Source organism: Onychostoma macrolepis, chromosome 14 (genome assembly GCF_012432095.1).
Source record: "Onychostoma macrolepis isolate SWU-2019 chromosome 14, ASM1243209v1, whole genome shotgun sequence".
NCBI lineage: Eukaryota > Metazoa > Chordata > Actinopteri > Cypriniformes > Cyprinidae > Onychostoma > Onychostoma macrolepis.
Genome location: NC_081168.1, coordinates 32,265,589 through 32,281,535, shown reverse-complemented (window position 1 = coordinate 32,281,535; position 15,947 = coordinate 32,265,589). Strand labels below are relative to the sequence as shown.

Sequence of the window (15,947 nt, the reverse complement as noted above, 5' to 3'; positions counted from 1 at the left end):
TAACAAGCTGCACTCGCGGTTTTTAAAGGAGAACGATCAAATTAGTTAGATTAGTTTGAAAGATAACACCAGAAATATGGTGAGAATTAAGTTATATATTATCACTTTAGACAAAAGGGATTGAAAGTAAAGTAGAGATTCAATAAAAAGCGAAGGTACACGGAGCTACAAACACAAACCTCTCAGCAGCACAACAGACTGAAGCAATCGAGGACTAGGCCTTTTTTGGAGGCTTGTTAAATAAATGACGTGATTGCCTCACCTACTTCACCTTCTTATTTCAACTTGTCACATCACTATTAGACCTAAATTGCCCCATCCCAACTTTTTTTGGAATGTGTTGCAGTCATTAGATTTGAAATGAGTGTATATTTTCAAAACTAAAAATATACATATAAATGTCCCAACTTTTTCGGAATTGGGGTTGTGCATGGCATGATTGAGTTGAGATTCTGACAGCATACTTGTCTGACAAGACTGAACAAATTTGATGTCAAAAATACATTTATGCAGAATATGTGATGAGAGTCTGTGGATAGGATTAATTCATTAAGAAAGAAAGAAAGAAAGAAAGACAGACAGACAGAAAAAGATAGGAATATGGGCTCTTTCCACACAGATATCAGTCAGTATTTTGTATTGAATTATATACGCCACAATTGACTGGAATCCTAGATGCCTGGCTCTGTTTTCAGTCAATCAATATAAACTGAAGTAATTAGCCATGGGTGGTTTTAGGGTATAACTAAAAACAGCGTCAACCATGTAATTATAGATGTAACTACAGAAATTAATTACATATGTAATTACAGGAATGTATTTTTAAATGAAAGTACATTGTAAAAACATGCACACAATACACACACTGTATCAAATTATTCATTTAAATGTAAGTACATACTGGTTAGAGAATATTATATATAATAGTAAAGCAAAAAACAGGAGAATTGTTCATCACGAGCTCAGATCAGGCAACACTGTGAGATAAATAGCAGAAGTAGGAATTTAAAAAAGCAGCAGAAAGCTGTTCACTCCCCCACAGGAAACTACAGACATAATAAATGAGTCAGTGTGAGCTGACAGAAACAGAAAGTACAACGCCTGAGATACAAGAGCAAGAATATTTTTTAAAAAATACTTAAAAAAAACAGATATCAAAACTGTTTCAAAGGTGATGTGCTTCCAAAGCGAGAGGCTGGAGTGATGTAGATGGTGAGAAACAGGGAGCTGATCTGTGGAAACGTTATCTGCTGTGGGTCGAGAGCACATGTTGATGGGCTGAAGTGTGTTCCTGTCAGAGAGCGCTTCATTTACAAGGTAAGATACTCTTAATAATCGTTTCATTGGGTGCAGGTCTGACCATTATAGTCACATATTAAAGCTCGTTAGCTGAGATGGACCTAATCCTAAACCTTAACTGGGCTTAACCTTAACTAAAATAATGTTTACACATTCCTCTGAACAGAGAGGTTTGTGAGGGTGATGTGTTGGCAGACGCAGGGCATTATTTTAACATGCTTTCAAAACTCAATAAGGCTAAACTCTACATGATTCACTCATTTAGATACTGTGAATGTGAACAAAACATTTTTGAGACACACAATACATACTTAATCACAACATGAAATAGTTTTACTAATGTTACTACTACTAATGCGTCTAACGAAAGATTAGTTTGGATCAAATTATCCAGCTGATTGAGCCAAATGTGTGACGATGGTTAGAACAGGCTGACATGAAACATGACTCAAATCTCAGATGGCCAGAGCTGTGCTTGTGATTCTGGGTGAGGGGTAAACGCTCAGCTGTTACCTCACAATGAACAGAGTCCAGGAAATTGATCTTTTTAGCAACAATTCCACAGTGAATATTATTTTTTCCCTCAATGTAACTTCTACACTTTTAACCTTTATGTCCATTTAAATGGAAAGTTATTTACAAGACAGTTTATAACAATATTATTTTAATCAGTCACCTTTCTTAGATCCAAAGTGTACACACACACAAAAAAAGCCTTTTTAATTCAAATGTTTAAGCATATTGATCATACATGCCCTACTAATCAGCAGTTCTAGATATACTTTTCATATTATGTATAGGCTTTAACAATTTTTTTTTCTTTTACCTTACTGATTAATTTAATCGTAATATCGGTGTACCTAGATTTTACAAATCAAAATAATTTGGTTGTTATGTGTGTTTGTAGGATTTCAACATGTAACGACTCACACAGTCTGAAAAAACTGCATTAATAATAAAAAAACGCAGTCAGGTGGGATGATATGCTACTGATCGAGTGCACTAATACAGCGCAAACGTATGAATATGGAAAGTCCCATAGAGACAAAAATGATAAGGTCTCATCGTGAACCCTACACAACCCCCACAAACTGACACACAGTCTCCGAAGTCATTGAGGAAAAAGGGCTGCATGCTGTACGAGGAACGCGTCTCAGATAGTGTGTGAGAGCATGAAAACCAATATGCAAAATTGCCACAAACACACAAACCTCACATTGTGAATAAGTTGGGCAGAAATGCAAATTCTGTGTTCAAAATGTACCCGATATCTTTCCTATGGGATGAAAACATTCTTAACAAAATTATGAACAAACATAAGCACAGTCATCCACGAACTGGACACATGTTGCAAACTTATCTGTCCACAGGCAAACTCCTCTCATCGTGTGTCTGCGAAATTCAGTTCCATACTGAATACTGTTCCATGAATAACCACACAGGAACAAATGACTAATGCACTATTAACATTTTAGTAACTACTATTAACTAACAAGAAACTCTGATTAACGAACCAGTAAGTAATAGCACTCAGTTAAAAGGGGTAATTCACTATTAGCTAATCAGTTACTACTATTATTTTTCATATCTCCCGGAGAACCACTATATACAGGTTCATAATTAATGTGAATGGTGCAAAACGTATGATTAATTCTAAAGTGAACCCACTAGTAATTGCTCTCTTTATAATGATGGTAAATTGTGACAGATTTGTTTGGAGCTCCTCAATCCACTGTATTTTCCGCATTTGTTTGAAATAATATGAATAAAGTGTGGGTATCAGTTATCGTGGCTTCGGTTATTGAAGCCACTATATTTTTAGCATTCATTTGAAACAAATCTATAGTTTATATGCAGGGAATAATTGTTGTTGAATTATTAGAAAAATACTACACACCTGAGGTGATGATGTGCTCATGAGTGAAATTTATATTGCTTTATATCTACATGGGTATTTAGTGAACAATAGCACAAGCTCTTGTGAAGAGGAGAAGTCAAAATAATCAAAAAGTAGAACTGAAAAAATTGTTTAAGCATGTTGGTAAAATCAACCGTATTATATATATTTTTTTTTCAGTTCTACTTTCTGATTATTTTTGACACAACTGCTGCTGGTATTGCTCAATAACACTTTAGTATAGGGACCAATTCTAACTATTAACTAGTTGCTTATTAGCATGCTTATTATTAACATATTGGCTGTTTATTAGTGCTTGTAAAGCACATATTCCGCATGATCATATTCTACATCCCTAAACCTACCCGATACCTCAACTTAACAACTACCTTATTAACTATTAATAAGCAGCAAATTATTTATTGAGGCAAAAGTCGTAGTTAATGGCTTGTTAATAGTGAGAGTTGGACCTTAAAATAAAGTGTGATCATACTTTTTTCCCCTTTCATTCACCTTGTTGATTTTGTAAAGTTGACCCAGAACAACCCTACAACACTTTTACATGGTTATTTAACCCTCTGGGGTCTGAGGTCATTTTGGGGCCCTTGAGATGCCCAGGTGAAAAAGAAATATATTTAAATTGTGCTTTTTCAGACACACTTAATATATTTATATTATACTATACTAAGTGCATATTAAATGTATTATTTTGAAACAACTTTAAGTATATTAAGTGTATTTCAAGATATGTTTAAGTTCAATTTTAATCTATTTGTAATATATTTAATATATTGAAATTGTGTTAAATTGGAACCACTTTAGGTATATTTAGTGCAATTTAAGTGTATTTCTTAAAATACATTTAAAATGTACTTTTAATACTACATGAACTACAGGTAGAATATATTTGAAGTATCGTTTTAATGTGCTTCAAGTACATTTCAGTTGTATTTCAGCTCATTAGAAACGCATTAGCATTACACTACTAGTATATTATATTTATTAGTATTATATTTTTCAGTATATACACACACACACGTACACTTTGATATGTAGAAAACTTTAATGTATTACATATTGTGTACATTACAAATATTCATACAGTATTCATAAGTACATTATTCAAATTCATGCATTCATAAGTACATTAAAAAAAAGTACAGCAGCATATATACTTTGGTGAAAAACAAAAAACATACTATTAAATATATTAAAAATGTACTTGAAATACAAGTATGTTTATAGTATATTTGTATTACTACAAACATACTCAAGTACATTTTAAAACATTGTACAAAAAACATTATAATAAATGAAAAAAAAAAGACAAATGCTGTGGAAGAGCTATCTTATCCATTTGTAGAACATTTCAGTTATACCTGTATTACTGAAAAGTTAAGAATTTTACATCAATGAATACAAATTACAATGCAATTTTAATTTACAGAAAAACTAAGTGCAGAAGTGAATAGATGTGTGTGCAAAGACTGAAGATGATAAAGTTCAAGCAACAGAATAGGGAGGGATGGAGGGGTTTTGGAGGTGGACGAGGAGATGGTGTAGTGATGGTGAGAGGCAAAGGTGCGGGATGATGGCAGGATGTGGTGAAGGGATGGTGATGAGAGGATGACGATGATGCCCTGGCGGCTTAGATGGTGTTTGGCACATGGCACAGACCCAGAACATCCCAGAGCTGACAACACACAGCGGAGTCGAGGGAGGGAGGAGCCAAGATGTAGATGGTGTGGCTGCCGACATCTGGGGGCCGACCGATGGAGACAGAGCTGGTGGATCCGAAGGCGCAGACGGAGGGCCGATGGAGCTGAGCCACTAATATAATTCCTGACAGTAGCCTTTTATTCTTAACTTCATGAGTTAAAATGTTGCTCGGCTATATATAAAAAGCTACATATTTTGAGTTGGGCTTTTCCAAACAGGCTATCGTCAGACTAAAATCTTCCAGTATTCAGAGTAAAATATTGGTTGAAATATGAAATATCTCCTTACAGGCCACTTTTAGTTTTAAATGTTGTACAAGGCATGTATATAAACTACTGTATGCTATACGTACATAAACATAAATATGATAATAAACTATGATATCCCTTTTTTGCAAATACCATGGTATTTATTTAGTAAAACCATGGTTAATTTTCTAAAGGGATATCGATGTTTAGATAATATTTCGTGTAGTTGAATCACAATAAAGCTCATCTGAACTTAAACTAGTTTGATTATAGTAGCCTATTTGTAATTAGTTTAGCCTACTCCTTTCAGTAGGTTGTCTATGTGTAGTTTTATACTTAAACTTTTACTGCAGAGGTAGCCTACAACATTTCTCTCCACTGTAGGCTGTCACATCATATATAGCAGAATGACAATAAATCTTACTTGACCTAATGTAAAAATAAAATTCATTTTCAATACTGGATTCTGATTGGCTGGCAGGTGTTGAACTGCAGGTAGTTCCAGGTCAGTTTAATCACGTTCTATATTAATGCGCTTCCTATAAACATTGGTAACCATAGTAACATACAGTTACAGTTGAATAGTAATACAGACGAAAATAACCGTCATTTTTATCGTTCCGGTCAAATATTGCAGCCCAAATATTATTAACATCTTTAATATGTGAATGCTGGCAAATGACCATGACATAAACGGGGTAATCAACGGCTAGCTGTGCATTAAACTCCGCTGCGCGTTTAAATTTAGACTTATATTCACATTCAAGGGACATTTGCACGCACATCATATTTGATTTACGAAAGCTCTCTGCTGCCAGCTCATTATCATACGAACCAATCAGAGCCGTTCAATGGCTCTGGAACCAATCAGGTTTAGTCTGTGTTGTTTGAATTTAAACACAAATAAACTTTTTTTTTTTGCAGATATGATGTTGAAATCCTTGTGGGAATTTCAGAAATATATATTAGAAAATAAAGGCATCAAGCTTGAACAAATTTATAAAAACCTAGCTTATTACAATTAATGTATCATACTGAACAACAGCCTAATCAACCAAAGTAGCATAACCCATATTAAACAACATATTTTAAATATTGCAATGGTTAATAATATTTGACAAAGGTTTGTACATTGTAAATGTTAAAAATGTTTTTCAAAATATCGTACTTTTCCAAATATTAAAATTATAAATACATAAATAGGCTATTTAAAATATAACCATGTGTAGGCCTACTGCAATATAAAGTACATTAAAAACCTACTAAAAGTGTAATCATTTTATGTTCTTACACAAAGTACACATAAAATATACTTTAAGTAAGGGTAACATAGCCTATGTTTTCTGTAAATACACTAAAACGTCACTAAATGTATGCTTGTGTTTAGTATATTCCTTAAAAGTGTAACTAAGAATATATTTATTAACATAGTATTTCTACTATAATTTTTAGAAATATAGTAATAGTGTGCTTGTATTTAGCATATTCCTTAAAAGTGTAATTAAGCATATATTTATTACCAAAGTATTTCTAGTATACTTTTATGAACACATTAAAAGTATGCTTCTGTTTAGCATATTTCTTAGAAGTATAACTAAGCATATATTTAATACAAAAGTACTTCTAGTATACTTTTTAGAAATATATTAAAATGCATTTCAATATATTTTTAATGCACTTCAAATAAGCATGTTGGGAATACAAATGTATTATAAACATACTACTTGAATTTCAAGTATATTTTTAATACATTTAATACTACGTCTTTTTCACCTGGGTGTTTTGACATGCCCTGATATTTGTGCTTATTTCAGCTACTTATAACATACTATTGACCAACATGTTTTTTTTTGTGTGTGTGTGTGTGTGTGTTCAGCACAAACTGTGCTACAATAATACGGGAGCAAGACTGATGTATATGTTTGCATTTTTCGTACCTGATATTTACGTGTTTTATTTAAGTGTTTCTACTTCTTTCCATGGATTCAAGAAGAAAAAGAAAAACATAATCAGTAGTCAAGGAGCTTGTTTTAACATAGAATATCAGTGTAGTTGAACATCTGATGTTGGTACAGCGCTCTCAGAGGAAAACAGTTTACATTTACATTTACATTTAGAATATCGTTAGAATATAGTTTGAAGAAATTCATCAGGATTCATCTGTGGTGCAGGTATCTGACTCAATAAAATACAAGCAACCAAAACAAAAAACATGTGAGCATGTTAATATCAGGAGCATCTGAATATATATATATATACATAAACATATATATATATATATATATATATATATATATATATATATAGGTTTTGTAGCCATAGACTCACACATGCTTTGTGCTATCAAAAAAAAAAAAGACATTTTATATCTGAGAAACTAATTATTATTGTTTAGCACATTATTAAAATCTATTTTTGAACAGAGTAGGCTATTAATAATAAACATGTTCTAAACATACTTAGACTCGTAGCATTCATCATGTTACACTGTATACTCATATTACTTTTATTGTTTTATATAGAGCATGAAAACATCATTGCGCCGTAAGAAATGTAAGTTGTTTGAACTGAAATGTGTGTTGGCAGTGTGTGTACACAACCACCCTATAATGATAAAGATCCACCCAGTGTTTTTTTTTTGTTAATCTTGTTAAATAATTTCCCCTTTCTCTTATCAAGCCGTTCTCAGATTCTTAGATGTGTGATGTCACACAGACCCAGGCCCCTCCCACGATTGTTTGATTGACACTAGCGTTTTACCTTAGACCCGCCCTGAGCGAGCTGTCATCAGTCCGCCATTGTTTCGACGCCGGAGCAGATGTAGACAAGAATGTCTTGTCTTTGAGTCTTGAGTTTGAGACCCTAAAGAATCATATCAACTTGTAAAAAATGGGCATCCGATGACCACTTTAAAGTCCCCCAGCAGTAGCTAGATGGGTGAGCAGAACAGCAAATCAATTATGAAGTTATTGTTTGGTTTATGGGGGCGGTAAACTGTTGCAGCAATGGTAGGATTGGGCCCAGAAAGTTGACACACAGTTGATTCGAATGAGTCGAAGGCAGGAGCACAAACCGGCGATACTTCCCACTTAAATAATAAATAAATTTGTAGAGATATGTCCGAATTAAGGTGTCATGCTGGCGGAGGCTCAGACAGGTGGAAACAGAGCTGAAGAAGCTCAGCAGCCGAGTACTGGAACAATCCTGTCACAGGTTTATGGACGAACAACAAGAGAGACCAGACAAGGGCAGACCAAATGTAGATCCAGCCGACCCACATTGTAGACAAGGACTCGTGTATGTTAAGCAGACCAGGTGAGGGCTCAAACCCGAGACAGAACAGCCAAGCTAATGTTACTTCAGGCCCACAAACATGCAACAATGTCAGCTAAGTCGTAGCTTTTACTACCGCCGTGAGACAATACAACAATAAACAGTAAATAACATTACAAGCTGCCAGAGAGCAGTTTTCAAAATGGATAAGTATAATGAATTATTGTTATTATTCTGTGTGTGTGTGTGTGCGTTTTTGTGACAAATCAGGACATAAATGTGTATAATGACAAGGGTATGACAGGTATTACAAGGAGAAGGTGACTTTTCAGGACATTACTCCATGTCCCCACTTTTCAAAACGCTTATAAATCACACAGAATGGAGTGTATTGAAAATCTGAAATAGCAGAAAGTCTCCTGTAAGGGGTAGGTTTAGGTGTAGGACAATAGCACATACAGTAAGTACAGTATAAAAACCATTACGCCTATGGGATGGGTGAAATGCAGAGCACAAAATACGAGTATGGGACACTGTACTATGCCGCGTCACTTTCACTTCACTTTTGATATCACACTGGATTGATACTATTACGTTTTATGTCAGTTACATAAGTTAGGTAATGTAAGCGTGTTTTCTATTGTGGTAACTGGATGCATGAGGCTAAAGAGCCTCACTGAGAATATGGGTCATGCATTCATTTCATCCCATATTTTCCTTCTTCTGTTAGAATGTAAGAACGCTTGATTGTGTCTAACTAGAGCATCTCTGCTGTCTTTCAGAACTGGAAACGCTGAAACTACAACTCTCGAGTGTGTCGCATGTGGAAGTAACAATGTCAGGAGCATATTTCTGGGATTTTCTGAAGGATCTTTCAAATAACCCGACTTTGAGTAGCTATTTTAGCATTTCCTGAACGCTGAAAGGTGTATGACAACGTGTGCCATCCCGAAACTACAGTGCTATGCATAGCTGAACCTTTGCAGAGTTAGCGGTAGGACTCTCGGACTCGAGTTAACGAGAGGAAGATGAATGCTTGCAGTAACACTACTGAGCACCAAGAAACCTCAATTAAAGAATATCAGCATCAGATCTACGCCGTCTTCTACACAGTGATTCTTGTTCCTGGACTGATCGGCAATGTTCTCGCGCTCTGGGTTTTTTATGCCTACATAAAGGAGACAAAGAAGGCTGTGATATTCATGATCAACCTGGCCATCGCTGATCTGCTGCAGGTGCTATCACTACCTCTGCGCATTTACTACTATTTGAACAACTCCTGGCCTTTCGGCGATGCCGCCTGCCTTCTCTGTTTCTATCTGAAATACGTCAATATGTATGCCAGCATCTACTTCCTGGCTTGCATCAGTCTGAGACGCTGTCGACTCATTATCCAGCCGCTGCACTGCGGCGCCACGAAGAGACGGCGGGAGCGTGGCTTGTGTTTAATCGGGTGGTTCATCGTGTGTCTGGGATGCCTTCCCTTCCCTCTTCTGAGAAAACCCAACATCAACTCAACCCAACCCACACTCTGCTTCGCCGAGCTGCCCATGATGCCGCTCAGCAAAGTGCTAGGAGTGTCCCTGGTGACGTTCGCGGAGATGGCGGGTTTTCTGCTGCCGCTGGTCATCGTGGTCACCTGCGCGTGGCTGACCGCGGCGAGTCTGCGACAGAAGACCTGCGTGCTCCAGGACACCGGTGAGAAGCACAAGGCGCTTAAGATGGTGCTGAGCTGCGCTACTGTGTTCCTGGTGTGTTTCGTGCCCTATCACATCACTTTCCCTTTAGACGTCTTGGCCAAATCAAACTGTGACGTTAGCTCTACTTTTAAGAACGCCGTGCTCCACGTTCATCCGGTCACCTTGTGTCTAGCGAGTCTGAACTGCTGTCTGGACCCGGTCATGTACTACTTCACTACTGATGAGTTCAAGCGGCGTCTGTCCAGGCCAGAATTTCAGGAAAGTTTGCCGTTACAGCACAGAACTTCTTTCTCCACAAATACTGCAGTCTAAACCAGACAGATGAAGCACAGGGACATCGTTTTAAGCAACGAAAAAGAGCTTTCTCTCTTTTTCTTGAGAAATTCATGAAAGATCTTCATTCTGCTCTTGAAGATCCAGGAATGGGCAAAAAGGCGTTTATTTAACCCAAAAACAGGAACATCGTGAACTATTATATTTCTATTTTTCTACTTGAATATATACATTAAGATGTAATTTATTGCTGTGAACCAAGATGAATTTTCAGCATCATTACTCCTGTCTTCATTGTCACATGATCCTTCAGAAATCATTCTCATATGCTGATTTGCTGCTCATTGCTCAGGAAATATTTCTGATTATTACCACGGCTTTGTGCTTCCTATTTTTTGTTTTTTATTTCTTTGTGGAAATCAAGTGTGCCGCACACTAGGGATGGGCAAATCAATCCTGAAGTATCGATATATCCAGTTTTGCCAGTTTTGAAAGTATCGATACTCAAATAAAAAAAATATATATTGATTTAAATATTGATATTTACCAGTGATTGTGTTTATTCAACAAAAAATAAATAAAAAATAAGGTGTACAATATGCACTGAATTGGACGAATAACCCAAGTTAGCGAATAATTGTGTAGGATAGAGCTATTTTCCTGATCATCTGAGCACACTTAAATGAACAAACAGGGCCGCGTTCCCAAAGTATCATATGAAAGCATTGATGCTGTTGGGAACGGCAGCCCAGAACAATGCTTATCAGAGGACAGAAAAACATATGTTTGAGTTATTTTACAATAAACAAATTGAAATTGTAGCCTAGTTTGTGCAGTTACATTTATTTAAATTGAACGTTAAAAGTTCATATTGATCCGGTCCTATTCTGTAATGTTAATATAAATCATACTGTCAGAATAAAAAGGTTGGTAACACTTTATAATAACTGCAGGCTATGAATCATTAGGTAAGCATTAGTAAATAGTCAGTTCATCCTTTATAAAGCATTGTCCCAACATTAATAGTCATTAGTAAGCAGTTTATAAATACTGCTATAAATGCCTTGTTCTTGATTTATAAGCATATCTATTGCAGAGGAGATTTAAAGGCTCAGTTATCTTCCAAACAGAAAAGTTAAACAAACACAACACAGAGGGATACAGAACTCAAAATTATTTATTTCAAGATGAAAAAAAATGAAACTGTCCAACTGTACGCTTTAATTTTTCTTTTTAGTTGTACAGTTTCATTTTTGCATCTTGAAAAAATATTTCTGTGTTCTGTATCCCTCGGTGTTTTGTTTAACTTTTCTGTTTGGAAAATGAGCCTTTAAATCTGCTGTGTAAATGCTCTATAAGGTATGAATAGTCCTCACTTTAGATGAGCTCTCAAAAATAGATGGCTGGCAACTACTAAATGTTTTATAACTACCTGACTTAATCATGAATTACAGCAGGAATATGTGTTAATAAAGCATTTATTAACACACTGAGCAACTATTATCGTGTGTCTAATAATAAGATTTATAAATGTACATTTAAATAGTTTATTAATCATTTACTTACACTTTCTAAATGATCTTATGAACCACTAACAACTCCTAAATAACTGGTTTGTAAGTAATGTAATAATTTAGAAATGATAAATTGATCATTAATAAAGTATGAAAATACAAATATTAAACATTATAGATATGCTCAAGAACAAAATATTTATAGCTGTTTTTATAAACTGCTTACTAATGCCTATTAATGTTGGAACAATGCTTTATAAATAATGAATTGACTATTTACTAATGCTTACCTAATGATTCATAGTGTGCAGTTATTATAAAGTGTTACCCAAAGGTTGCATTATTCGTGCAACAGCCTGTCACTGGCAGTCCCTTATGAAAATCAACCATGGTTTTACTAAAGTGTTCGTAGTTCAACTATAGTATTTGTAGATTTCCATGGTTACCACTACAGTCAACGTATTTGAACCATGTATAGATAAAAATATAACCTAAAAAGTTGCAATTAAAGTGTACTGAATGTTAAAACACGTTTCAAATATAAAGCTGAGAGCATTTTACTCTTAGTCATTTAATAATTTACATAATTTAAAAGTTCAGTTTAGAAGTATCATATCAGTATCGATATCAATGAGACTGGCCTTTAAAAGTATCGGTATCATATAGAAAACAAAATAAGTGATATGGCCCATCCCTAGCACACACGTCCTGAAAAGTGAAGCCAAGACACGTTGCCCTCCGTCTGGTGACTGCAGTATAGGCCATAAACACCGGTGAGAAGCACAAGGCGCTTAAGATGGTGCTGAGCTGCGCTACTGTGTTCCTGGTGTGTTTGTGCCCTATCACATCACTTTCCCTTTAGACGTCTTGGCCAAATCAAACTGTGACGTTAGCTCTACTTTTAAGAACGCCGTGCTCCACGTTCATCCGGTCACCTTGTGTCTAGCGAGTCTGAACTGCTGTCTGGACCCGGTCATGTACTACTTCACTACTGATGAGTTCAAGCGGCGTCTGTCCAGGCCAGAATTTCAGGAAAGTTTGCCGTTACAGCACAGAACTTCTTTCTCCACAAATACTGCAGTCTAAACCAGACAGATGAAGCACAGGGACATCGTTTTAAGCAACGAAAAGAGCTTTCTCTTTTCTTGAGAAATTCATGAAAGATCTTCATTCTGCTCTTGAAGATCCAGGAATGGGCAAAAGGCGTTTATTTAACCCAAAAACAGGAACATCGTGAACTATTATATTTCTATTTTTCTACTTGAATATATACATTAAGATGTAATTTATTGCTGTGAACCAAGATGAATTTTCAGCATCATTACTCCTGTCTTCATTGTCACATGATCCTTCAGAAATCATTCTCATATGCTGATTTGCTGCTCATTGCTCAGGAAATATTTCTGATTATTACCACGGCTTTGTGCTTCCTATTTTTTGTTTTTTATTTCTTTGTGGAAATCAAGTGTGCCGCACACTAGGGATGGGCAAATCAATCCTGAAGTATCGATATATCCAGTTTTGCCAGTTTTGAAAGTATCGATACTCAAATAAAAAAAATATATATTGATTTAAATATTGATATTTACCAGTGATTGTGTTTATTCAACAAAAAATAAATAAAAAATAAGGTGTACAATATGCACTGAATTGGACGAATAACCCAAGTTAGCGAATAATTGTGTAGGATAGAGCTATTTTCCTGATCATCTGAGCACACTTAAATGAACAAACAGGGCCGCGTTCCCAAAAGTATCATATGAAAGCATTGATGCTGTTGGGAACGGCAGCCCAGAACAATGCTTATCAGAGGACAGAAAAAACATATGTTTGAGTTATTTTACAATAAACAAATTGAAATTGTAGCCTAGTTTGTGCAGTTACATTTATTTAAATTGAACGTTAAAAGTTCATATTGATCCGGTCCTATTCTGTAATGTTAATATAAATCATACTGTCAGAATAAAAAGGTTGGTAACACTTTATAATAACTGCAGGCTATGAATCATTAGGTAAGCATTAGTAAATAGTCAGTTCATCCTTTATAAAGCATTGTCCCAACATTAATAGTCATTAGTAAGCAGTTTATAAATACTGCTATAAATGCCTTGTTCTTGATTTATAAGCATATCTATTGCAGAGGAGATTTAAAGGCTCAGTTATCTTCCAAACAGAAAAGTTAAACAAACACAACACAGAGGGATACAGAACTCAAAATTATTTATTTCAAGATGAAAAAAAATGAAACTGTCCAACTGTACGCTTTAATTTTTCTTTTTAGTTGTACAGTTTCATTTTGCATCTTGAAAAATATTTCTGTGTTCTGTATCCTCGGTGTTTTGTTTAACTTTTCTGTTTGGAAAATGAGCCTTTAAATCTGCTGTGTAAATGCTCTATAAGGTATGAATAGTCCTCACTTTAGATGAGCTCTCAAAAATAGATGGCTGGCAACTACTAAATGTTTTATAACTACCTGACTTAATCATGAATTACAGCAGGAATATGTGTTAATAAAGCATTTATTAACACACTGAGCAACTATTATCGTGTGTCTAATAATAAGATTTATAAATGTACATTTAAATAGTTTATTAATCATTTACTTACACTTTCTAAATGATCTTATGAACCACTAACAACTCCTAAATAACTGGTTTGTAAGTAATGTAATAATTTAGAAATGATAAATTGATCATTAATAAAGTATGAAAATACAAATATTAAACATTATAGATATGCTCAAGAACAAAATATTTATAGCTGTTTTTATAAACTGCTTACTAATGCCTATTAATGTTGGAACAATGCTTTATAAATAATGAATTGACTATTTACTAATGCTTACCTAATGATTCATAGTGTGCAGTTATTATAAAGTGTTACCCAAAGGTTGCATTATTCGTGCAACAGCCTGTCACTGGCAGTCCCTTATGAAAATCAACCATGGTTTTACTAAAGTGTTCGTAGTTCAACTATAGTATTTGTAGATTTCCATGGTTACCACTACAGTCAACGTATTTGAACCATGTATAGATAAAAATATAACCTAAAAAGTTGCAATTAAAGTGTACTGAATGTTAAAACACGTTTCAAATATAAAGCTGAGAGCATTTTACTCTTAGTCATTTAATAATTTACATAATTTAAAAGTTCAGTTTAGAAGTATCATATCAGTATCGATATCAATGAGACTGGCCTTTAAAAGTATCGGTATCATATAGAAAACAAAATAAGTGATATGGCCCATCCCTAGCACACACGTCCTGAAAAGTGAAGCCAAGACACGTTGCCCTCCGTCTGGTGACTGCAGTATAGGCCATAAACACCTGAGCCAAACTAAAAAATCTAATTACACTTTAAAGAAGATGGTTTACATCATTTTAGGTAGTTCTTGTTACGCTAATGTGTTCAAGCGTTCCTTTTTCTAATACGTTTACCATAAAAACAGGGTGAGGTGTCATGATTGTGAGCGTGTGATTGGTCGGAGTGGATACTGCGCAGAATCTACTCCAAATTACGCCATTTTCTCAAGATGACAGCGGCCATACTGAGATGTTTTGGCTTCACTTTTCTATAATGGAAGGAACTGGAGATGCGTTGTCCATTGTTTTTTCCAGTCTATAGTCGAAACTGTGATACATTTTTCAAGCACTATTTGATGAAAAGAACAGCATTTATTTTACATAGATTTGTGTGTGTGTGTTTGTAACAAAGTCTTTACTATTACTTTTGATACATTTAATGCAATAAAAATATTCTATTGTTAAAAAACTAATGTAAAAAGAAAGACATTTCCTACGGCATGTTTTTTCAAATGGACTTCAACACAGTTGCATACATTCAAACAGCTTGCTCCAGGCTGAATCAGCCAAATACAGTACTGGAACATATTTTGCATACTGTACAGCAGGTAGTTTCAGTCCTTGATTCTGAGGCCAAGCTTGTGTGTGTTCAGCATTCTGAGTTTGAAATGAAAATGCAGTAGGCATGAGCTGTAACACCGGTAAAATGCATCTGAATTGGC

At 35.0% G+C, this 15,947-nt stretch overlaps 1 protein-coding gene across 1 annotated transcript; it reads left to right on the top strand.

Annotated features, from left to right (window-relative positions):
- The first annotated feature begins 1,066 nt into the window (after positions 1-1,066).
- Positions 1,067-11,109, top strand: gpr174 (G protein-coupled receptor 174). Its single transcript, XM_058798101.1, has 2 exons — positions 1,067-1,317; positions 9,219-11,109. Exon 2 carries the CDS (start codon positions 9,465-9,467, stop codon positions 10,446-10,448), a length of 984 nt encoding a protein of 327 aa, XP_058654084.1. The 5' UTR covers positions 1,067-1,317; positions 9,219-9,464; the 3' UTR covers positions 10,449-11,109.
- Positions 11,110-15,947: the final 4,838 nt, after the last annotated feature.

Excerpts from the sequence above, each read along its gene's own strand:
- gpr174 (XM_058798101.1), top strand. The coding sequence starts at position 9,465 with ATGAATGCTTGCAGTAACACTACTGAGCACCAAGAAACCTCAATTAAA.